Source organism: Vidua macroura, chromosome 19 (genome assembly GCF_024509145.1).
Source record: "Vidua macroura isolate BioBank_ID:100142 chromosome 19, ASM2450914v1, whole genome shotgun sequence".
Taxonomy (NCBI): domain Eukaryota; kingdom Metazoa; phylum Chordata; class Aves; order Passeriformes; family Viduidae; genus Vidua; species Vidua macroura.
Genome location: NC_071589.1, coordinates 13771876 through 13796101, shown reverse-complemented (window position 1 = coordinate 13796101; position 24226 = coordinate 13771876). Strand labels below are relative to the sequence as shown.

The window sequence follows — 24226 nt, the reverse complement described above, 5'->3', positions numbered from 1 at the left end:
GACGCCACACACACCAGGAAGACTGCGGGCCTCATTCGCCGCCCGGCAGGTGGCTGGGACGGCGCAATAAGACGGGGCAAGAACCGGCGCCCGACTCCTGCCGAGCGGAGCACCGCGAGACGGGCGGCGCGGGGCCGCCGGGACGGCATCCGCGCCCCGCCCGCCGCGCGCCCGGCCCTGCGGCAGCGCGCCCCGCCCCCGTCGCTAGGGAAGTGAGGTCACGCAGTATGGTGGCTGGGGGCCGGAGGGGCTGAGGAGCCGGTCGTGTCAGGAATCCGTGTCCATCTTGCTCGGAAGCTGCGGCGACGGTCTTGCCTGTCTCGCTAGTATCGAGCGGCGAGACCAAAGCCGCGATGGCATCCGAAACCGCAGGACTGTGAGGCATCAGGACGAGAGCCGGCAGGCCGGGCAGAGCAACAGAACCGGGTCGTGGACGACCCGAGCTGCCGCCATGGAGCTGAGGGTTGGGAACCGGTACCGGCTGGGCCGGAAGATCGGGAGCGGCTCTTTCGGGGATATCTACCTGGGTAAGCAGGGTGGCTCGCTGGGGATTTAGCTGGCTGTTTTGTGGCTGTGTGGAGAACATCGAGGGCCTAGTCGGGTCGGGCAAGTACCTGGGCTAGGTTCACAGCAGCAGTAATTTAATATTTCGTTGACATCATGTCCTAATTTGGATAGTGCGGAAATCAGGAATTCTGATTTACTCGGCTGCCTCTTCTCATTGCTGTCTAGTGACCTTGGGCAACATTCGAGTCTATAAAATGGGCATAAGGGTAAAAATCGCCTCATCTGAAAACAAGGAAGAAAAAAAAACCGAAAACAATATAAACCCTGAAAACCCACAACCCACCGCATTCGGAAAAACGTTTTGGGAAAAAAACGTACCAGGGTTAAATATCGCTGCAGTGGACTAGGAAAAATAATCAGAAGGATGTTTATTCTCCTGTGAGGCCTAAAAAAAAAATTACACAAATACAAGTGATTAGGTTGCAGTAAAAAACCTTTAAATCCTTCAAATAATCCTCGTAGTTTGGCTAATCCTGTTGCTGACCATTGCCTAATCGTGATCGCTGTGCAATTGTAAAACGTACAGGATTGGAATTCTCTTTGCGAGTCCATTATTATAGCTCTCTAACATAGCCTACTGTTGCTATTGTTTATGACAAGCACAGGTAGTGGGTGCAACAAATTTTGAAAGCAGGTATTTTTAAAATACTCTACATATTCGGCAAACTCTCAAGCCATGTGAAGTGGGTTAAATCCAAAGAAATATGAGCATTATGTCCCATCTGGTAGACACAAGTACTCTGCTTTTGAAAATTGTGTTAACCTAGAACAGCAAATCACGGGGGGGGGGGGGGGGGGGGGAAGGTGGAACTTGCAGGGGCTAAGGTTCATTGACTGTGGAAGATAAAAATAATGTCACTTGCTAGCTTATGTGGTACATTTGGCAGTGCATGCAGTATGAGAGGTGGGGGTTATTTTTCTATACATCCTGCAGTGCACAGCTGGCATTCCAAAATAATTCGTTACCTAAAGCTGCTTGTTTACAGATAATGAAATACTCGTTATCCATAAGACAGATCATATGCCTGATGAAAAATACGCTATTTTAACTGAAGGTATGTGATTGTCTAGAGTCAGAGAACGTGAGTCTTCCTCTCTGCAATGCATGTATAGGAGATTGAAGATGTGACCATAGAAGATTGTCGTAAAGCTTGTGCAAAAATCCTGGTTAGCCTCCATTGGGATTTTGGGGGGCAATTAAGACAGCAGTTAAAATCTGAAAAGTCTTAGATGATTTGAAAAATTTAAACTTTTGACTACTGCTCAGATAAATCAGATTGTAATACAGTATTAATATCAAGTGCAAGTGAAATAAACGTTTATGTGTCACTTTTATCTCTATAAATGCAGCTTACAACAGTGAAGTTGCACAGAAAGTAATAGTTCCCTGTATGATAGTTTATATATTAATGCTATACTGAATTCTGTGCAATAAATTCTCTGGGTTTTACATTTTTTTATTTCTGAATAATTGTCCTGGATTTACTCTCAAGGCTTACTGCAAATGTCATGCCATTTACACGGAAGCATGGCTCAGGCATGGAACTAGCATGGAGGTGTGTGAATGGAAGATCCAGCTGGTGGCATGGTTTTATTTTTCCAGGGGAAGTTACTGTCTCTCAAGAACTGAAGCCTTTTGTAGAGTCCCATTTGCATTGCCTACCATTATCTGGTAGAACAGATGTTTGAAAACTGTGTTTTTTGTGATGACAAAATGTGGTCAGTTTTTAAAAAATTCCAGTTACTGCTCCATTGTTCAGACTGTACAGTAGACATAAGTGTCTTAGAATAATTTATAATGTTATTTCAGAAGTCAATATTCATTTTTAAGTAGACATGCCTCCTGATAGGCCTCAGTGAATTTGTAGATTATTTCAGCGTACATTCCCAGCTCAGTTTTATGCTTTGAAAATGAAGATTTGACTATTTTGCCTGTTTCCACTCCCCAGGTTTTGTCTTAAATGCAGCTACAAGGGTGTTGAAGACATTTCAGAGTAGAGGGAAGGGGCGTCCTCTGTTTTCCCACCCTTTCCCTTTTACCCTACTTTGGAGTAAGAAACCAACAACATTGTTAGGAGCATAGTTCTTTCACATGCTTTCCTCTTCTTCTTTGTACCTCGAAATTTGTCTTCTGGAACTTGGAATGGGGGTCTGTGGGACAGAATTTTTAATTGTAAGGCACTACTGTAAATAAATAAGCATGGACAACTTAAAGAAAATGAAATTTAGGAGTTTACCTAAGTTACCTTGCAGGGGAAGATATGAAAGAAATTGATACACAGATATTCTAAATAGTATAAAAAGTGAACAGGAGTGAATGGATCAGAGTAAGCGTTTGTTTTAATGCCTGGAGCATGAGGTCAAGTAGGAATGAGTCATAAAGACAGAGTAGTAGTCGCAGTGTTTTCATGGTTTCTTGTGTTACGTATATATTTTTCTTAAGAATGAGTTTTAGGTTGTAAACTAATTAAAATAATTTCCAAGGCCTTCCTTAGGGAAGAGGACTTCGCAATTACAAGTACATAAGAGCTTTGCATTTAAAAAAAAAGCTTTCACAACTGTAGTCTTTCTTTTTCAATTAGAAACGCAACTTCTTATTCTACTGCTTGTTACTACTTTTTAATGATTCCTTTTATAGAACTGCTACTTCTCAAATATTACTACATGTTCCTTAAAGGAAGCTAAGCTTTTGGTGGAACACAGGGCACTGTAAAATTTTAGAAACTTTTGTCCTAGGTTTAAGGTGTAGACAAAAGTCCCTACTTGGGGACAAGCACTGGATTGCTTGGCAGAATGATTTCTATTTTTGTGCCACTCTCATTGGTTTTGCTGGACTCAGAAATATTAATTGCATTATTTTAGTACGAAATCTCTTGTCTTGGAGGAGAGGGCTTGCACGGAAGCGGAGTTCAGGCTAAGGATCTTGGCTTTCATAAGTGGTAAAACTTCTTAGGAAGAGCAAATATGCTGAGCAGTGACCTAGCAGATCGAGACCATGGTCTGTCAAGTAAGTTTAATGGTGCGTTGAGCAGGACTCAATCCTGATAGTACAGGTTTTGATCGTCCTACACAGTTTTTGCGTTAATCAACCACAGGAGACTGCAGCTGTCTTTAGAGAGACATGTCTTTCATTATATGCAGATGGAAGTTTGTGTCTGTTTTGGATCAGAGAAGATTTTTTAAAAAGGCAAACCAACTGGAACCCCAAAACACTCCCACTGCTGTTGATCGCTCATTGGTTAATACGTTCTTCGGTCTACACCCTCCCTATAGAACTTGGGAGAACAAGAGATAGTCAAGAAAGGTCAGGAGTTGTGGTTCATTTGTGGTGGAGAGGTCAGTATTGATAAGTCCTGCCTCCTTGTTTTGCTGATACATGCTTTCAAATCTCTGGGTTGATGTTCACCGAGATTAATTTAAGTCCACCAAAATAATTCATTCATGAAATGTGAAAAATACTAGATTACATATTGAAGAGCTTTCAGTTGCTGTGACTGTACTGTGTCCAAAGTAACAATCCAGGATCCTGTCACCTGTTATGCTAGATAAAAAAGAGTCATATGTGCGGCCTTATTTTTCTTTTGTGTTTTTTCAGTGGCTTGAGTTGTGCTTATTGTTTCTAGAATGAGCTTCATATGTTTTGCTGATTTTCAGTGTGAAATGCCTAATAAATACCTGCTGGGTATCCACTCAGAGAAACTCAGTGTTCTGGCAACTCCGTCTTGATACCCACGTGTGTGTACAAATGGAACATTTTTATTAATGTAGAAAAAGACACATAGTCTTGCATGAGCTCAGATGATTTCATGCAGTATCAGTTCCTGCCCAAGTGAAGTCATGTCCGCTTTGAGGTGTGGGACGTTAGCATGTCTTTGTAGCCTTAGTTTTCCTGACTTTATAGCACAAAAGCCTGTAAAGCACTGAAGTAGCTCCTTAATCACAGGAACAGGATTTTGCAACTATAAAAGTTAGGTCAGTACAATGTAATGGTCAAAGAAAAACATGGGAAAAAATAGGTAGGCAGAAAAATACGCCTTTATGCACATGTGTCTTAATTGCTTTGTGTGACTCCCAGAAAGGGCATTATGGAGCTGACAAAGGTACACATAAGAGAAATGGGAGATAATATGCAGTAATTAAAATTTACTGATACAGGAAATGACAAAGCGTTTTTGAATTCAGAAAAGAGTTAAGGGGAAGGTGAGGTAGTGTAAAAGTCTATGCAATCCTGATAATGGAAAAAGCGAGTGCATAAGGATTGTTTGCTGTTTCTCAACAAAACAAAACAACCTCAAGTTAGGCTTTTGAAAGTGGGGATCAGATCGAACCATAGGTGATGTACTTCGCATGATCCTGAACCATGAGGTAAAGCAGAATATTTAGGCCAAATTCCTAAAGTAGAGAGACATGGAGATAATGTCTGTGAAGTGTCACACATTTCCTTTTGCTATTTCCTTTTTTCCTGTAGTTTGTAAGTTGCTTGGCTGTGAGAGTGTGTATTTTCTTGACTGTTTCTATTTAAGAATGTCAGTTTCTCCCTGTCTGTTCACTTTGAAAGTGAACAGGTAAGCGTTTTTTGATTCTTAAAACAAGAATTTAATGAGATTTAAAGAAAGCTTTTGCAGACTGCAGGTTCTTTAGTCTAGATAATCTGCCTTCCAGCCAAGTAAAATGAGGTGTCAGGGTACAGCCGGACTATGTTGAGATCTAGGGAAATTGTAGTCTCTATTTCCAAGACATAAGAGGAGGTGATTTGAATTCTTAGTATTTCTTCTGTTGGTGGGTCTGGGTGCCACGTTTGTAAAGATTAATTCTGAGCATTTTTACCACAGACTGGAAGGGGAAGGACATCCCTGAGGAGATGCGCTTGGTTTAGTTTTGTTGTTTTTCTGGGTTTTTTTGGTTTTTTTTAAATGGGATAGCAGCAATTTTGGCTTCTTGTGCTACAGTGTCTAATAGATGTTTCTTGTAATCCTAGTGTATTGGAGAGTATCTGTAAGGTTTCAGAAGAATTTTTAGATAATCATGGCTGAAAGTACTTAATCTCTGGATGTTTGCCATTTAGAAGGAGCTTGTTGATGCTGATTTTGTTTCAGTCTTGGCAAAGGAAATGCATCTTAAAAATATTTTGACCAATGTTTTAATTCTTCTGGTTTTAGGAACTGATATTGCTGCCGGAGAGGAGGTTGCAATAAAGTTGGAATGCGTGAAAACCAAACATCCTCAGCTCCACATCGAGAGTAAAATCTACAAAATGATGCAGGGTGGAGGCAAGCAAACTATTTTCCTTCTTCAAAGATTTTACTGCTTTTACACCTTTGATCTATCTGCCTCCTGGCAGTTAATGTTTGGGATCTCTTTTGAGAAATAAGGAAAAGGTGGGAAAGGCAGCAGGGTAAATGAAGAGCAGCATTTCAGTTCTGCAAGGGTTGTAGAGGAGCGGTTCCAAATCCATGGCTATCACGCTTCATGATAACCAGTAAGATCCTCCAAAGTTTCTCATGGTTCCCGAAATATTAAAGTGGGAGGACCCTGTACAATGTGAAATAAAGTTTGGTCCCAGAACAGTGATTTAATTCTGATTTTCATGGATCAGTGAAAGATGGTAACCACTGCTTTGGACCATTTCACCTGACTTGCTTGTTATGGTAGCACAGTTCTAAACTTTTAAAAATCAGATTCATTTTTGTTGTGCATGTTAGTATTCTTTTTTCTGTGTTAAAAATATTTCCTTGCTGGGGGAGTTCAAAGACAAAGTGGCATTAGTAGTGGAGAATAGGAGTGCAGCAACTTTGTAGCTACTGTGTATTGCTTTGCTACAGTAACTTACTCATATATTTTGGAATTCCAGAAACCTAACATTCATGTGCAGTTCTGGGACATAAACCCAGTGTAGTTCAGTTTTGTGTTTGTTTCATAGTCCCTTGAATTCTTCCTAAATGAGGATATGCTTTGCATAAAGAGCACATTCCATGCTGTATCTCAAGTACATGCCAAGTAGGGTAATAAGACCTCTAGAAATTGATAATAATGTGTATTTGCATTTAGTTATTTTTTAATTCCTGCCTCATTCAGTTGCCACCTGCGTGTAACCGAAATAGCCTTCACAGAGTAACATGTTTCCTTTAAATTCAGCAAATTACAGCATTTCACACCAAAATGCATAGAACTAACTCAGAGTGAGGCATTTGAAAATCTGAATAAGGCTACCTACATGCAGGTTTATTTCAAAATATTTGAGTGTTTCTACATTTTTATGTGAAATAAGGTTCCTGACTTCCTCTGTAAATTTGGGTGAATTATCATACAGTAAAACTGAATGAATAATGCATCTCATAAACAGTGCTACTTTGGTAGAGATTCGCCAAACAGCAAATACCATGGAACTGAAGGAAAGACAAGAATATGAAGGAAGGGTAGAAATTAATTGCAAAACTTGATGGAGACAGGTATTTCATGGTGATTTTGTAGGCTTTGAAACTAAGTTAATTTCTAAGGCCTTCTTCAGTTATACTATCTAGTGGTTTGTCAGGGTCTTTATTTTCAGACTCCTGATTTGTGCCTTATTGCATCTTAGAGACTACATGCATATTAATGATGGTAAAATGCTTAGGGTTCAAATCCAATGAAGATGCTCAATACTTTAAAGTCACAAGATAAGTTATGAAGACTAGAAGATTTCTGGGGAAAAGAAAAAAGGCTATTTTTAGACCTCTGTTGCTAGAATTTTTTATTGATTCTGCTGGAAGTTATCACACATTTAATGTTGGAAGGTCTGAACATAAAATATTAAGCTTCACTGTAAATGGAAACATTCATGGTAATGACACTCAGAATTAATCTTAAGAGCCTTGAAGATTTGTGTGTATGAATTATATAAATCAAATTGTTATACTGAATAAATGGTTTATTTTTTCCTAGTGGGTATTCCCACAATTAAGTGGTGTGGAGCTGAAGGGGACTACAATGTTATGGTGATGGAATTGTTGGGACCGAGTCTTGAAGATCTCTTCAATTTTTGTTCAAGGAAATTTAGTCTCAAGACAGTCCTGTTACTTGCTGACCAAATGGTAGGAAATGGCTTTGTTATCTTGAAGTATGTTGGGATATTGACTTTTTTTGATCATATACATTTTATTTCTAAAATCTAGAGCTGAGTAGGCTTTATTAATAGAGAAAAAATTCAAAAGTAGCTCTGTTTTTTTAAATCCAAGCTATCCCACTAAAAGTGATTACCAGTTCTTCTTTAAAAACTGGATCTGCACTGTTTGCAAACCAGGTGTTGCACTGCTCAAAGACTAAGAAATTTCCCCAAGAAAGTTTTTGGAAACAGATTGTCCTGGTTTTGTAAAATAGACACGAGCAAAGAGCTGGAAAAAAGGTTTGCCCATTGTCTTCAAAGTTATGTTCTCTTTAATGCTCTTATATTTTACAATAAAAAGGGAGGTTGCCTCTTTCATTATTTAGACACAATTGCTAGAGTATTTGTCAGAAAAAGATGTGTGCTTACTCTCTCGACAATGATTTTTTTTGTGGTTCTGTATTTAGATAAGTCGAATTGAATATATTCACTCTAAGAACTTCATCCACCGAGATGTGAAACCAGATAACTTCTTAATGGGCCTGGGGAAAAAAGGCAATCTTGTCTACATAATAGACTTTGGACTAGCAAAGAAGTATCGAGATGCTCGAACTCACCAACATATTCCATATCGTGAAAATAAAAACTTAACAGGAACTGCCCGTTATGCATCCATCAACACTCATCTTGGAATTGGTGAGCTGGGGAAAGCGATAAATAGAAACTTGAAGAGTGTCAGTGCATGTAATTTTAGTGAAAGTGGATGTTGCTTTATGGAGGCATAGGAGACAGTCCCTGTTTTTGACAGCATGCATGGCCTTGCTTATCTTGATTAGGTGGGATTCAGTCTATATTAGGTGTCTGTTCAGTCTGAGTTTGTAATGTTCAGGAGTTAGCACATTTTTTAGTAACTGCAAGGATAATAGGCTTTTCTTTTACTGAACGAGTTTATCATGGGCATAGTAACTCTCAACTGTCTCTTGTTTTTGTAAGGGTCTTATAACAGTCTTGTTGCACAGACTTTTGTTTTGCCAGTAGAAAATGAAACCTAATGAGTTCACTTTTTTATGCTGTTGTAGAGCAATCTCGCAGAGATGACTTGGAGTCCTTGGGCTATGTACTGATGTATTTTAACCTGGGCTCCCTCCCCTGGCAGGGACTGAAAGCAGCAACAAAGAGGCAGAAATACGAACGTATCAGTGAAAAGAAAATGTCTACACCCATTGAGGTTTTGTGTAAAGGATATCCTTGTAAGTTACTCTTCTGTGACACTAGGCCTATGTGTTCATGTTTTAGTGGTACATCTCCTTTCCTTATGTTAAATTCTACTACTCTTTTTCACTGTCTGTCTCGATCTCCCTCTCCTCTTCCCCTTCCTTACCCCCTCCGTGATTTTACCACATGTGTGGTAAAAATACTATGCTGAAGACAGATCTTTTGTGTTCATAAAGCATTTCTAGGGATCCCTTGTCTCAACTGTTGGAGTGCCCTCAAGAGGAAGGGTAGCATGGTACCCTGATTTGCGCTCTATTTTTTGTGCGCCTGTTGGCTGGATAATTGGCAACAGACAACATTTTAACAAACTGCCTCTTTCTCTATCTGTGTGGGTACTGTTTCTTGGATTAATTGGATTGTGTAGTCAGATGCATCTCTTATCTACTGTAGTTGTTTCACTTGGGAATTATCATCCCAGGTTCATCTGGTTTCGCCTGCTGATGGATTAGAATTTGTGAGAGGCGTAAGAAACTCTGCTGTATCCTAGCATCATATCAGAGCAGCTCTGTTTCTCAGTTTGTTATTTACACCAAAACAATAATAAACCATTTTTGAATATTGTAAAATTATACTTAAATTTGTTTTAAAACGTAGTAACACTAGCCGTCATCAGAGACTATTTTCATTTCACAAAGAGTTCTGTCTCTTCACCCTCTTGGCTTCAGCAACTAGTTACAATGACAAGAACTATAGTTTTTGTTTGGGTTGTATGAAAATTCATCATTTTTTATGTGTTTCAAATGTTGCTTCATACATGTTTCTTTACATTCATGAATTATGTGTTTTCTCTGGGGTTTACAGGCAGAGAAGACTAATCAGCTTCTCTTGTGCCATTTGTTAGATTTTCTTTCTTAATATAAATTATTATCTTATTTCATTTGGGAAGATCTAAAGTCAAAAGCTAGTATTTTGATGCTGCTGATTTTCTCTGGTGCACTGAATTCACTACAGTATTCTTTTTTTTTTTGCTTTATAAGATTTTGCTTGCCATTTAAAAACAAGTGTTCAGACTATTGTAAATTAAAAATGTGGCATGACTGACCTGGGAGATAAAGTTTTTGTGTGTTTTGTGACACAGCAGACATGAATCTCTATGTGCCTTAACAAAGAAATGCTGTTCCATGTCCCACAAGAAATTGTGTTCAGTATATTCCAAGCAAAGTTTTAAACCTTTTCTCCCCCACTGCCTGTTGGTTAAAGAACTGTACTCTGTGCTGTCGACAAATTAGATCTTTGCCTGCTCTGTGATAGAAAAATAATTTATTTTTCAGGGTTGACATGATAGTGCTTGCTTTAGTGGATTTCTAGTATAAGATCATTATTCTTGTTCTTATGTTAAGAAGATTCCCTGCTTTTCAGGTTTGGGGTGGTTTGGGTAGTTTTGACTCAGAATTACAAAAAGCCAGTGTGAAGCTGAAGATAAAAAACAGGCTTCCTTTAATTACAGCTGAATTTGCCACATACTTGAATTTCTGCCGTTCTTTGCGTTTTGATGACAAGCCGGACTATTCCTATCTAAGGCAATTATTCAGAAACCTTTTTCATCGGCAAGGATTCTCCTATGACTATGTATTTGACTGGAACATGCTGAAATTTGTGAGTAGCTGACATAGCTTTCTAAACCTTTGAATTTTTAATGATTTTGGTTGGGTTTTTTTACTGCATTGTCAGTTTTGAGTATCTTAACTGATACTGTAAGATCATTTTCCATTTTTCCTCTTGGCAACGCTACTGTATAGACAGAAAGATCAGGAAATGAGGAAAGGCAGGAGAGATACTGCATCCACACTATAAGGCTTGGCAACTAAATTACAGTTACAAGGCTTTTAATGTGGAAGGCTTCTTAGATTCTTTAGGGCAGTCACCAGGCTAGATTGTGGAATTACTACTTTCTCCCACCTTGATCTTTAAATGTTGTCATTTGCAACATTTGAGGAGGTGTCCAGCTGCCATAACAGTATGTGTGTACATTAGCATTTTGAAGACTATCCAAGCAGCTGTATGAACAAAACTTATGGTAGTTCTCAAGAAATTTTACCAAAGCAGTTGGTGCCTTCTCAAACTTCAGTTCACACATTGTCCAGTTCTTCCTTTTCAGTACTTTTATCCAAACATATAGTTGTAAGCTCAGTAATCCCTGAAGTTGTTCACTAGTCTTGACCCGTAGGGTGCAAGCAGAGCAGCTGAAGATGCTGAACGTGAAAGGCGGGAACGAGAGGAAAGATTAAGACATACACGAAATCCAGCTGTACGTGGATTACCCTCCACTGCTTCTGGCAGGTTAAGAGGAACGCAAGATGTAGCTCCTCCTACTCCACTTACCCCAACTTCACATGCTGGTAAGTAAGCAAGTACTGGGTAAGTGCTTACAGACTACTCTAATTGGCGATTTGTCTCTGGGCAGAGTTTGGCCTTTTGGTTTGGTTTTTTTTCTCCCTTGCTTTTTAGTAGATTAAAGGTATTTGCATACGCTCATTGCCTGGCAATTGATACTCATATTTCTATGAAATGTCAAACAGTGGCCTTGATTCCTCGTTTGGTTATGTGAAATTTTTATGTGCAAACACCAAGAGTGTAATTTTTCCAGTGACCGTGTTAACATGGCATTTCTCATTATGAGAATCTAATGCTGTTTTTCTCACAGCCAACACCTCTCCTCGCCCAGTATCTGGTATGGAACGAGAAAGGAAAGTGAGTATGAGACTGCATCGTGGTGCCCCAGTCAATATCTCCTCATCTGATTTAACAGGCCGACAAGACACCTCTCGCATGTCAACTTCGCAGGTAAAAAAAAAATAAATCTGCGTATTGGAAAAAATGAAGGCGATTTTGATAAAGTTAATTTGCCAAAAGAACTTATCAGGTAATTGATGTGATTTCATACTGTTTTTGCAGATGATGTTCATTCATGTAAATACTTGACATTTAGCCTGAATGATGTGGGTGTAAAGAAGTTTTTATTTTTACCTTGACAGCAATGAGAGGATGCAAAATTCTAGAGGTACAGCATTTTAACATACTATTATGGGATTTAGCTCCTTGACTAACTGAGTTTCTTATATCTGTTATCCGTGAAGAAGCAGAATAAGAGAGAGTAGTGAATCTTGTTTCCAGATCAGCAGAGCAGACAATATTGGTGCAGAAAAGGCAAGAAGCATTTGGGGAAGAATAGAAGATGCAATGGTGAAGAAAGTTGTAGTGCAGTGCTCTTAATTCAGAGCCAATAAGAGGCCACATACATGGATGATGGATATGTTGCAGAAGACTCACTTGAAGAGAATGGAAGGAGGATAAATGATAATGATTCATAGTCAGCACTGAAATCATCCTTGCTGCTCACAGTGACTTAGCAAAGAAATTTTAGGAATCTTTCTTTTTAGGGCTAACAGTGTTAAATGTGTTTCTAACTCTGTGCTGTAGCTAAAACATTCCTTCCTCAGCATATTGACAGTCTTGTCCCAAACAGTGTGTGGCTTGGCTTTGTACAATTTACTTTTATTCTTACTTGCAAAATGGAAATCAGCCAATTTCCAATCAGACATTCTGCAACATTTCTGGGAAAGCAATATGTTAGAGGGACTATTGCGGTGACCTAGGGGTTTTTCCATCATGCCTCACTACTGTGCAGGAGCTCTAACTGCATCATTTTTGCCAGAGACTTGTTCCTTGTTGACAGAACACATTGACAAAAAATTAACTTAGTTCCTTTTGGCTTCATCATTTAATTGGCAGAGTTAATTACTTTGGGATAGTACATGTTCTTATGTATGAAATCTTACTGCTTGAAAGAACAGTTTTTTAGATGGGGGCCAGGTGGATATCTCTAATGAAGACTAAGTGTGAAGTGGGTTGGAGAAACAATTCCATTGTGATAAAAGCAAAGTGGGATTTGGGCCGGGGGGGGTGTTTTAAGCTGAATTAGTTGCTTCACCGTGAAAGCTGCACAGATACTTGTGCTTGCACAAGGGATGAGCAGTTCAGGAGCAGAAATGACTGGGCAAGAATAGGGTAAGGTTTTATCTACTGGCTTTGGTACAAGTTTCACCATCTTAAATTGTTCACTGAACTGCTATTCTTGCTTCCAGAAATTCTCACGTTGAAGTATTTTTAAATACTTTGAAAACAAAGAGGGGAGAATTGTGCATAGTTATGGATCTTACAAATTTGCATAAATACCTGTTAGAAGAATGTAAAGAAGGTGCAGCCAGACTGTTCGCAGCAATATCCAGTGAATGGACAGTGGAGGGTGGGCACAAATTGAAATACAGGAAATTCCATTTAGACATACAGAGAAACTTTTTTATTATGAAGGTGGGCAAGGACTGTAACAGATTGCCCAAAGAAGTTGTGGGGTCTCCCTTTTCCAAATTACTTGGAGCCCAACTGGACATTGTTGCCTGCTCTAGTTGAATGTACTTTGAGTAGTGGGATTGGGCTACATGATTTCCAGGGGTCCTTTTTGACCTTGAATATTCTGTGAGGCTGTGATGCAGACTTCTCCCTGAACATTTACTTTAATATAAAGATGGTTTCTTGGCAAAGTGTATTGCCAGGTCTTTGGCATTCTGAGCAAATCGCAGACTCTTTGTCTCTGTTAACAGTCAGATAAATGAGTTATAACAGTAACACACCGAAATGCAGTGATGCCACTTGATTGTTTTAGGTGCAAGTACATCTTTAATGTTTTTGCTATGTTCGTGACATGTCGCTCATTGTGCAGGTGGCACTATTGTGAGCATTTCAAGATACAAGTAATTGGGCTTGTAGATCCATTTTGGTTCTGCCTGGCCTGTAGAATGTGAATACTGTGAGGGCAGTGGGCAGTTTTCTGAGTGATCTTTAAACATCCAGATATGTAATTTGTGATATGTGCCAACAGTACTGTGTCTGGCTTAATGGCACATTCCATACCTGCTCGTTTTAACACTCTGCTTCAAGTATAGGATCACTTGGTTGACTTCTTTACAGTCTCAAAAGCAGACTAGTCAGGATCTTCTCTTGAGTTTTTTAGAACTAATAAATCACTGACTGCTGTATTCATTTAGTTCTTAAGACAGTGAACCAGTGCTGGTATCTACTCATGGTGGCCAAATAACAGTGTGTAACTGTAGTATAATTCGAACAGATTCCCATGGGCCTGTTGCAATTGGAGGGCAAGAGAGATTTGCAGGGGGGATGAGTTGGATTGCAAGGGGCTTTAAAGACCACCTCATTCCAACCACCCTGCCATGGGCAGAGAACCTTCCAGATGGCCAGGTTACTCAGAACCCCATTCAGCCTGGCCTTGAACATCTTCTGAAATGAGGAGTCCACGACCTCTCTAGGCAACCTGTTCTGATGCCTCATTGCCCTTATAGTAAAGAATTTCTTCCTGATAAATAAATCTACCCTCCTTTGGGTTAAGGCCATTCACCCTTGTCCTGTCACTACATGCACTTTTTACATGCCTTGTGAACAGCCCCTCTTCAGCCTTCTTGTAAACCCCCTTTGGGTACTCTCAATTTCCCCAAAGTCTTCTCTTCTCCAGGCTGAACAGCCCCAACTCTCTCAGCCTGTTTTCATAGGAGAGGTGCTCCAGCCCTGTTGGAGCCCTGTTGGAGTGGCTCTCCTCTGGACTCATTCTAATATTGTCAGCATTGTTCTTGTGTTGGGGGCCCCAGACCTGGACACAGTACTCCAGATGGGGTCTCACAAGAGCAGAATAGAGGGCAAGAATCCCCTCTCTTGAGTTGCTGGTTGCTTTTCTTTTGATGCAGCCCAGGACGTGGTTGGTTTTCTGGGCTGCAGGTGCACATTGCTGAGTCATGTTGAGCTTCTAATCCATGAACACACCCAAGTCTTTCTCCGTAGAGCTAATTTTGATCCATTCTTCACCCAGTCTGTACTTACGCTTGAGGCTGACCTGACTCACATGCTGGACCTTGCACTTGACCTTGTTGAACTACATGCAGCTCCCAGAGACCCATTTCTCAAGCTTGTTAAGGTCTCTTTGGGTAGCATCCCTTTCCCTACAGCAGGTTGACTGCTCCACACAGCTTGTTGTTGTCAGTAAATTTGCTGAGTAAATTTCCACTGTCCATGCTGCTGACAAAGATTTTGAACAGCACCGCTCCCTATACTGATGAAGAAATACCACTCATTACTGCTTTCCACTTGGACATGGACTCACTGACCACAATTCTTTAAGTGCAACCATCCAGCCAATTTCTTATCCACCAAGTGGATAAGAACCACCTTATCCAAGAGGTCCACGTGTCATATCTGTGTCTCTCCAGTTTAGAGACAAGGATATAACGTGACACAGCGTCCAGTGCTTTGCACAAGTCCGGGTGGGTGACATATGTGGCTCTTCCCTCATCCACCACTGCTTAGCCACACTGTAGAAGGTCACTGAATTTGTTGGGCACAATTTACCTTCAGTGAAGCTATGTTGTCTAACACCAATCACCTCCTTATTCTTTCTCCACGTGCTTTAACATAGTTTCCAAGACGATCTGTTACATGACTTTGCCAGGCACTGAGGTGAGACTGGCCTGTAGTTCCCTGTGTCATATTTCCCTTTATAAAACTGGGGGTTATGGTTTCCCCTTTTCCAGTCAGAGGGAACTACACTGGACTGCCATGACATCTCAAATATGATGGATAGTGGTGTAGCCATTTACTCAGCCCGATCCCTCAGACCCCATGGATTGATGGATGTCATCAGGTCTCACAGACTCATGCACTTTCAGGTTCCTTAAGCAGTCCCAAACCCGGTCATCTTCCACAGTGGATTTTCCCAATCCCTTCATTTTCCCAATCCCTGCCTTCACCTTCTGCAACTTGGGTGGTGTGACTGAAACACTTTACTCAGACTATAGCTTATAACGCTACTACTTGAGCTTGCTAGAGAAAATTCATGTTTCATTTTCCCAGTTGTCACTCTCTAGCAGGCAGGATAGCGCAAGTTGCAGGTGTTGATAGCTTATGCTCTTTACAGTTTTCATAATACCAAAGTAGCTCTTCTGTGATCAGAATTTATCCTTAGATGTTAGCCAGCTCAACAGTTATATCCATGAGTTTCCCATTATCTTTATACCTTGTTCTTAGGAAAACCTAAGGTATTTTAAGTTATGCGGCAAAGTCATTAAAGCAAATTTTGATTGGAGAATGTAAGAATATAGAAAGTCATCCGTATCACTTTTTATCAAGAGAATCATAAAGAATAGCAATTGCTTGTCCATGTCCAAGTGTGCTAGTTTCCTTAGTAAGTCTTAAGTAAATACACTACCACAGGTCCTTTTTCAGGAAGTGCTTAAGTCATACTCCTGGTGGAAAGAAACGTTTAGCATTTACCATGCATATCTACAGATATTTTCTGTTAAGAACTACATTTGTTAGAGTTCTTATTTATAACTTGATATGTTAGTTTTGTTATTTCATTTACTTTATGCCTTGGTTTGGTAAGACAACAGTGCATCTGCAATCTCCACCTCTATTCATCTAGAGGAAGGGCTGCTGCTTGTTAAATTCCAGACAATGAAATGTACAGAGGTTACTCAGACAAGGAAAGTTATTTGCCTCTAAGTAGAGTTCTTAAAGATGACTACTCCATGTGTTTATCTTTCTTTTTTCCAAACTGAATTCTGATCAAGTCAGACTGAAATTGAAAAACTGAAAAACTAAGCCTGTGAATGCAAATAATAGGAACCGGAGTTCTCTTATGAAAACTAGGCATTCTCGGAGAAATTTAGTGCTTGTGGAAAAACGGTAATTGTTAAGCATAGCAAAATAGGTATCATTCCCAGCATCCAAGATGGTGTCTTCATAGCACCTAAGTCATTGTCCTTAAAAAAGACATACAGTTTCTAACAGTAAGTAACAAACATTTGAGCATTTATTGGAGTAACAAGTGCTGTGTCTATGAAATGGTTCGTGAAACTTAAGTGTTTCTAATGAAATTATGTAAATTCTATGGCACATGTTATTCAGTACATTTGTGGATTATATGAAGTGAATGCAACAGCAAAAAAAACTGCAAGTTGTGAGTTCACAGTGATAAACATCAGTGAGAGCTGAGTGGACGAGCACAGTCTATTCAAATGTATATTTCTGCAGTACTCCAAATTCTGGTTAGGATGAAGAAGTGGAGGCTGTTTTCCTGTAGGGGGAACTCTGTATGTGGTAAGTAATGACTGAGGAGGCAGGTGTAATGTTGGAGAAGTTAGTGTAGTTTCCTCCTTGAATCTATGTATGATACAGTAATGAACAGAAGTGGAGATGTTATTTTGTGTCATTAGTGAGATGAATTGGGGAACAGATTGTACAGTGTAAGAGTTTCAAATCTACTTTTTCAGTTTGTACAAAAAGCTAAGAAAATGTCTTGGGTGAGTTGGTGTAGTGTTTGAGACACAATGATTTTAACAGGAATTAATGTTTAAGGAGAAAGCACATGAAGAACCTATTGCATAAAATTAAAACCACTCACAAGTAAAGAAAGGCAAAACAGAGGTCTAAGTGAAAGTAGTTACCTACTGAAACAACTTCTAAAATAAGGAGATCATCTCTCCTCTCCGCCTTTGCATCGATACTGGATTCATTTCTAAGTGGTGTGTTGAAGTTTAAAGCAAGCCTAAATTACAGGTCTGTATGCAACGTGTTGGACAGAAAATCATACCAGCTGTTAAAAGATCCTTCTGCTCTTAAACTCTCTAAGTGAATTGTTCCTTAAGTCTTCTTTTCACAAAGTTTTTAAACATTAAGAGGCGTAGTAAAGGAGGTAGTAAATGAGGTAATGAGTATTCTAGTAAAAACTACTTTGAATCAGTTCTGCTGGTCCACATGCACAGACTGCATCCTGAAAGCAGTGATCATCTCAAGAGTCTAGTTATGGGTGAGTAGTCTTCATTTCCTTCAACAAAAGGTTCAGTCTGACTGCTCGTGGTTACACAGTAAGTTAATATTTTTTTCTTGAATGTAGCATGTTCAGCACCCAACAGTTAAAGCTATGGCAAATTCCTATTGGTAATAGAGGTATTCTCTGTAGTTGGAAGGAGGGATTGAAATGCTGCACAAAGAAGTATTTGATTAAGTCTCTTTGATGGAAGAAGTTTTTAGAAGATTGTAGTTATTCACTGGCATTGAATAACTTAAGTGTTGTGCCATACTTCCAGTGCTTTCTTCATTTTCCATTTCTGCATCCACAAATCTTTCTCCACATATCCATCTTAATAGGCATCATACTCTGCGTTGTTCTTCTGACCTTGTCAGCTTCCTTTGAGGATTAATGATTTGTTTCTTTTACGTGCCTCTTAATATGATGGAAATGTCTTATAGAAGTCTGAATTCAGAGCTTCTCAAAATATAGAGTTGCTACTGCAAGATCAGGTTGGATTTTTGTTAAGACATCTTTATATATTGGGGCAGAGGAACTGTTAAAAATTGCTGTCTTTTCCCCTACCTCAGAATAGCATTCCTTTCGAACATCATGGCAAGTAGCTGCTCGTCTCCTTTCGTTGGAAGGCAGCACTGGGTGAGTGCTTCTCATTAGACACGAAAACTTTGTATGGGGTTGGGAAAAAACTCTTTGGAAACGTCCGACTTTGCTTCTTCTACTTATGTGATCTCATAGCTGTATGTGTGCCTTCTGGTCAGATGCTTGATGAAGCATTGATTTTTCTCTAACTTAAAAGTAAATGTCTTTCCAAAAGCTGAGTTATTGCTGCTGTTCCACTTGGACTCTTAAGCAGAGTTGACAATAATAATGACCTAAAAGGTCCCTTAAATTGTTCAAGTATCAACAATAAAGTAAAATAACCAAGTTGGAATTTTAGAATGTATTAGAATTACATATCTTTCCAAGGATATTGATGGAGCAGTATGTCTTCCATTAAAAACCAGATCTGCTTCAGAATCATTAAAGCAAAATACCTGTACAAAGACTCAATTAACAGTATTGCTCAAATGAGGTTCTGTCTTGTCTTTTCGTGAATGGAATGTTCTATTACAGCCGTGTCCATTTTTCACTGTTTTATATTCTTCTCCATGCCTTATGAGCTCTCATTTTAAAAATACTCAGATCTGTTCAGATCTGTATTTAAAGAAAACCATTCACATACTAACAGGAATATCGACCATAAGCATCTCAGAGGTAGACAGACTTGAATTTAGGTATTATGAAGTCCTTTCCACTGTTTAGTGCAATAGAAGTTTCTGCCTTTCTGTGTGCAGCTTTTGGCTTTTTAGTCTGTTCTGCTTTTGGCATTAACAGGTTTCATATGTGAAATAACAGCTTTCAGTTGGAATCAGAACCTTAGTGGCTGAGGGATACTTTTCTTAAGTATTTCAAGAGCTTCTTTCATTTGCTACTTATTAAAAAAAAAGCTGTGAGATTTTTCTGTTCCTTAATAAATTCTGTTGTATAACTCTTGTCTGATGTCTCACTTTCTCTATAAAGCCTAAGCTTGCATTAATTCTGTATCTCTAGTTGGTGAAGAATCCTGCTATTTCTCTTCTGTTTTCTCCTTCTGCTTTGTGTGCTTGGCTGACTCTGCACAACCTGCTTCATGAACAGCTTATAGCATTAAAAAGATCCAACTAAATGACAGCTTAACACTTTAAAGACCAGTTATCAGATCTTAGTTTAAAAAATAGATATTAAAAAAATGCAAAAAAGCAAACCTAAAGCTTTGCATTGAAAAGCCTGTATGCAGGAGACAGGCACGTTCTGGTCTGGGTTGTTCCTGCGTTGGTTGGCCTATACTGTATGCCTTAGTATTTGTAGCTGTTCACAACTGAAACAAATACTGAATATTGATCCAGCTACTTAGATGTTTCTCGCTTCTTACATTGCAGAGATGTATGGTTGTTTTTCACTTTCACCGTGAAAGTGGTAAGAAATAATGCTACACTTACTTCAGTAGGTCAAGCTATGGAAATACAAGAAGTATCTTTTAACACAGTGTCCTATGGAAAGTGAAAAGCTATTGAAAATAATTAATTTCTTTTTTACCTTCTTAATATTTTTAAAAATTAATTATCCATTGAGTCTATTACTGTGCATTCATAGTGTTTCCATCTGGTTGGTTCTTTCTTCTGCACACGTTTATGCTTTGTCTAATTTTCTTGAAAACATCCCCTCTGGCTGGAAAGGTGAATTTTCCATGTTAACTTATAATAAAAGAGGAAAATTATAGGGAACTTTGTGTAGCTACAGGTGGGTGTGAAATATTGTATTTCTCATTGGATTTTAAATTCACACACTTAAATTTTGACAATTAATAATTTAAAGGTACATTGTGAGACAGTTGTATGTTAACTGGAAGGATACGTGCTGATGTTGTCTTGTTTTTTGGCTTTGGTAGATTCCTGCTCGGGTTACTACCAGTGTTCTCCAGTCTGCTGTGCACCGATGAAAATTATTTTGCCATGGAGGGCAGATAATGCATGGCTGATCTCCCATGTTACCAATGGCTTTACTAGCAAATATACCCTAAACTAGAGCGGAAATTGGAGTTCTCCAAGTGACCTAAAAGGCTCTTGGAGGAACATGCAGAGACTCCAGCAGCTGCCATTACAGGACGCTTTTGCCAGAAACCCAATGACCTTAAGAGAACCCTGTGGTAACAGGACTGGAAAAGAAAGATGGTTTACAGAGTTCACCGCCTATTACTGGATGGCCATTTCAGTTTTCCCTCCACAGGCGGCAGACTTTACTCCCTTTTTATTATTCTACTGTAACTATAAATCTTTTACTTGGTTTAAGAAAGTTTTTTGTATCATTTTGCTAAAATTATTGGCTTACTTCTCTGTAAAGAACTCTTGCTTTTGTCTGATTTAAAAATGTAGAGTATAAACAATCCTGAACTAAAGGTAAAGACTTGAAATTTCTTGTTTAAAAGATTAGTCTGCCAGGGAACATGTAAATGAATCAAAACCATCTACTGCTATTTAAATTGTTTACTTTCATGTATTGTCCCATTCTGAGTCGGTTTTTTCTTGAAGTTTTTAAAACTGTTAGAAGTTTATTTTACTGTTTGCTGTCTTCATTCACACTGGACATTTAACTTTCTGTGTAGCACAAATGAATTTTTTAATACTCATTGTGTTTCATAGAAGAGGATAACTAAATACCCTGCAGGAGAGTCTTAAGTATAGTAGAGATTGTAATGATGAATTTCTTTTTTGTAAAGAACATTAAGAACAAAGTGAAAGACTGACGTTTGAGGGATTTAGAATTAGAAAGTTTGTTTGTCTCTCTGCTTAGTTTGGGTGAATGGATACTTTGAAACATTGCTTTTACTCAGAAAATTTTGTTTCCTCTTCTCTGAGGCTGGTTAGCTTGGAGACTATTACAAGTGCAAAATAGACATTGCTGCTGAATCTTCAATGAATTTGCATGTTTCATTCAGTATCCACATGTTTATAAATAAATACATTGATTTAGGCCTTCTGTTACATGCCAAGACTCAAAAAAGAATTCTTACCCAAAAAAGCCCCCCAAAAAAACCCCAAAAAAACCTAAACACCCCCACAAACACAGTAACCTATTCTTGCCATAAAATTCTGATAATATTTACAATTCAGATGCATATAATATTTAATTCTTAAGTATATTGAACCTGAGAATGCCCAGAGTAATTATCTAGGCATGAATGACTCAACATGCTCAGGTTGTTGCAGGTGTTGTTGGCTCCTGTTGGTTATGAAATATGGGAAATTCTTCATACTGTCTGTTACTATAAATGGTCTCGTAAAACTATGTGTTCTGTCGTTACGGTACTTGGAACAGTACCAGAACTCTTACGACTGAAATTATGGGAAGTTCTGTGCTGGAAAGTATGTGCAGAGATTTTGTTTGAACAGTTAGGTATTTTGAGAAATTGAGACAATTTTTAAAGGTATTTTGGTCTTCAGATTTTATGGAAAGTACTTCTTATTTTTTGGGTGTTTACAAATTCTTTTTTGTCCCTCTCAAAAGTCCACGTACCAAGTATTATTATTCTTCTTCGGATGCTTTCATAACATTAGCTATTTGCTTGTGTGTACTCTGGGTCAGACTGGGGGAAATGTGTGTTTGGGGAGAGTATAGTGGAAAAGCTCGAGAATTTGATCGATTGGTAAGTTTGCATAAGAGAATTATTTCCTCAGTTACTATAAACTTTGGTATTTTAGGCATGTGCACTACCATTTGAGCAGTTTTACACTTCACTGTGCTTTCCTTGTAAATATCTGTGGTTAATAGTGTAATGTTTGAGGGACTTAAAAAAGCAGCCTCTTTATTTCCTATGTATCTGGACCATTAGATTGCTGTACTATACTTAAAAGTTGACTGCAGACTTCTAGAATTGTACTCACTTGTGGGCAGTTTTTGTCCTCATAATAGTTAAATTCCATCATGCAGAAAATAGTTAGACTGTCTGTATAAACCTGCGTATAAACCAGTATCTCAAAGCACTTCATTTGTACTGCCACTGTATTTGTGTACTTTAACAGTTGTGTAAATACATTCATAATAACTTCTGTTCTTCTTGGTGTAACTTACTGACTTGCAATGAATTCTTACTATTTACCTGATGCAACTCTTTTCTTTTTTCTTTTTTTTTTCTTCTCTTTTTTATTTTCTTTTTCCTTCTTCCTTTTTTTCCTTTTTCTTTTTTCCTTTTTTCTTTTTTTATTTTTCTCAATGGATTTCTGTACCTACAAAGAATATTGTCAGTTGCAAACATTTGAAGATACTGTCTTAGTACCAAAACTTTCAGTGAAAGTGTTTGGTAGTTACAATCCTGGGGTATACAGGAAGAAAGAAAAAGCATTAATTGCTTTGCTCGCAGAAAGCATGCCTTTTTGACAGTTTAAAGGTATCTGTTTTTGTTTGGATACTTCTTTTATTTTTCAGAAGTTTTTCATTTTGTACAAATGCTTTTGCTTATCAAGTAATGCATGGCATTGATAAGAAAGTATAGTAGGGGAATTGGATCCATTATGGGAGCTAAGATAAAAGCAAGAAAAATAGTGAGCTGTACTCACAGTGGTGCCCTGTATAATAAAATTCCAGTTTTTACTATGTGATTTTCAAAAGTCTATTATAATCCAAGGGTAGACGCACCTTCAGGAACCCTCCATGTTTTCTTATTAGCAGGCCTTTAAAAGTCGGAAAGATATTTTAATTCCTTCTCATGGTTTTCATTTAAAATTGTGTATATGCTTTTATATGGAAAATACCACCTGTGCTGCTGTTTTACATAATCTTGATTGGTTACAGAGTCCTTGAGTTGTTTGTGGTACAAGTACTTAAAAAAAAAAAATCCAATAAATCCTCTGCTTTAAGAAAGATATTAAGAGAAAACATTTGAGTACATATATTCCATGTTAACTTCATGAAAATATTCAAAATACTCCTTGGAGGAAGGCATGTTGATGAAGTCATCATTTCCAGTAGGAAAAAATACCATAAGCACAACTACTTGTCTTTGTTTCCTCATGTCCCAGACCCTTGAGTATAGCATTGGCTAGAGCAGCATTCATGTTAATTTCAAGAATATTTAGTTTCTCTTTTTTAAATAATTAAGTAAAAAGGTGTTTATTTTGTTCTTTGACTTCTGCTTTACAAGAGCTGCACTTCATGTATACAAAATACCAAATTAAAACAAACAGTGCTGCTGGTTTTTTAATAGTGCTGAGCCATCTGGTCAGAAATCAAAATTTAAGCTTTGAGATTGTGAGCAAGTATAATCCATCATGAGCTTAATGCTTCTAAAATTCACTGGATGCGCTGGGTTAATAATAAAAAGGTTTTAATGTGAAAGAATGCAATACTTTGTTATTAAAAACAGTACATTTCCCTCTGATTCATTCAAGTGACAGTTATTGATTTTACATGCATATGTATAGATTTAAGAGACTGTCTGAACCTGAATTTGTATAGACTATGTGCATTGTTCAATACTTTTGTACGAGGAGAGTGCTCAGAGGCCTGGTTTTCAGTAAGAATGTGTTTCACAGCAAAATCATACTGACTTTTTCAGCAGATATTTGCACAGTATTAAGACTTTACAGCTTCTTAGACATTGCTGGGTTTTTTCCTTGCTTAATATTATTAAGACTAGTATGGTTTGGTTCTTCTGTCAAAACCATTGCATGCTGCAGGCAGAGGGGTAGTAGAAAATGAGAGGAGAACTGTACATAAAGAATCTACAAAAATATGCCTAAAAATGTTGTTAATCACATTTTGGACAATTCTTGATTCAAAATGCTTAAGGTATAGGTCTGAGATATAGATGTATGCCTAATGGACAAAGAAGAATGTGGAAAAGTGAAAAAAGG

At 38.4% G+C, this 24226-nt stretch overlaps 1 protein-coding gene across 6 annotated transcripts; it reads left to right on the top strand.

Moving 5' to 3' along the window:
• Positions 1-204: 204 nt before the first annotated feature.
• CSNK1D (casein kinase 1 delta) lies at positions 205-22423 on the top strand. 6 transcript variants are annotated; one of them, XM_053995151.1, is made up of 10 exons: positions 205-527; positions 5727-5837; positions 7489-7637; positions 8116-8344; positions 8728-8898; positions 10371-10519; positions 11091-11262; positions 11568-11707; positions 18368-18434; positions 20266-22423. In XM_053995151.1, exons 1-9 carry the CDS (start codon positions 452-454, stop codon positions 18398-18400), a joined length of 1230 nt encoding a protein of 409 aa, XP_053851126.1. In that variant the 5' UTR covers positions 205-451; the 3' UTR covers positions 18401-18434; positions 20266-22423. The 6 variants fall into 6 exon arrangements, with proteins under 6 accessions (XP_053851126.1, XP_053851127.1, XP_053851129.1 ...); XM_053995152.1 differs by lacking the exon at positions 18368-18434 and adding an exon at positions 11819-11924; XM_053995154.1 differs by lacking the exon at positions 20266-22423 and adding an exon at positions 11819-11924.
• The last annotated feature ends 1803 nt before the right edge of the window (positions 22424-24226 follow it).

Coding starts and splice junctions, on each gene's coding strand:
- CSNK1D (XM_053995149.1), top strand. CDS start 452: ATGGAGCTGAGGGTTGGGAACCGGTACCGGCTGGGCCGGAAGATCGGG. Junction 8,345..8,727: donor CAACACTCATCTTGGAATTG/GTGAGCTGGGGA, acceptor ATGCTGTTGTAG/AGCAATCTCGCAGAGATGAC. Junction 11,708..20,265: donor CTCGCATGTCAACTTCGCAG/GTAAAAAAAAAA, acceptor TGGCTTTGGTAG/ATTCCTGCTCGGGTTACTAC.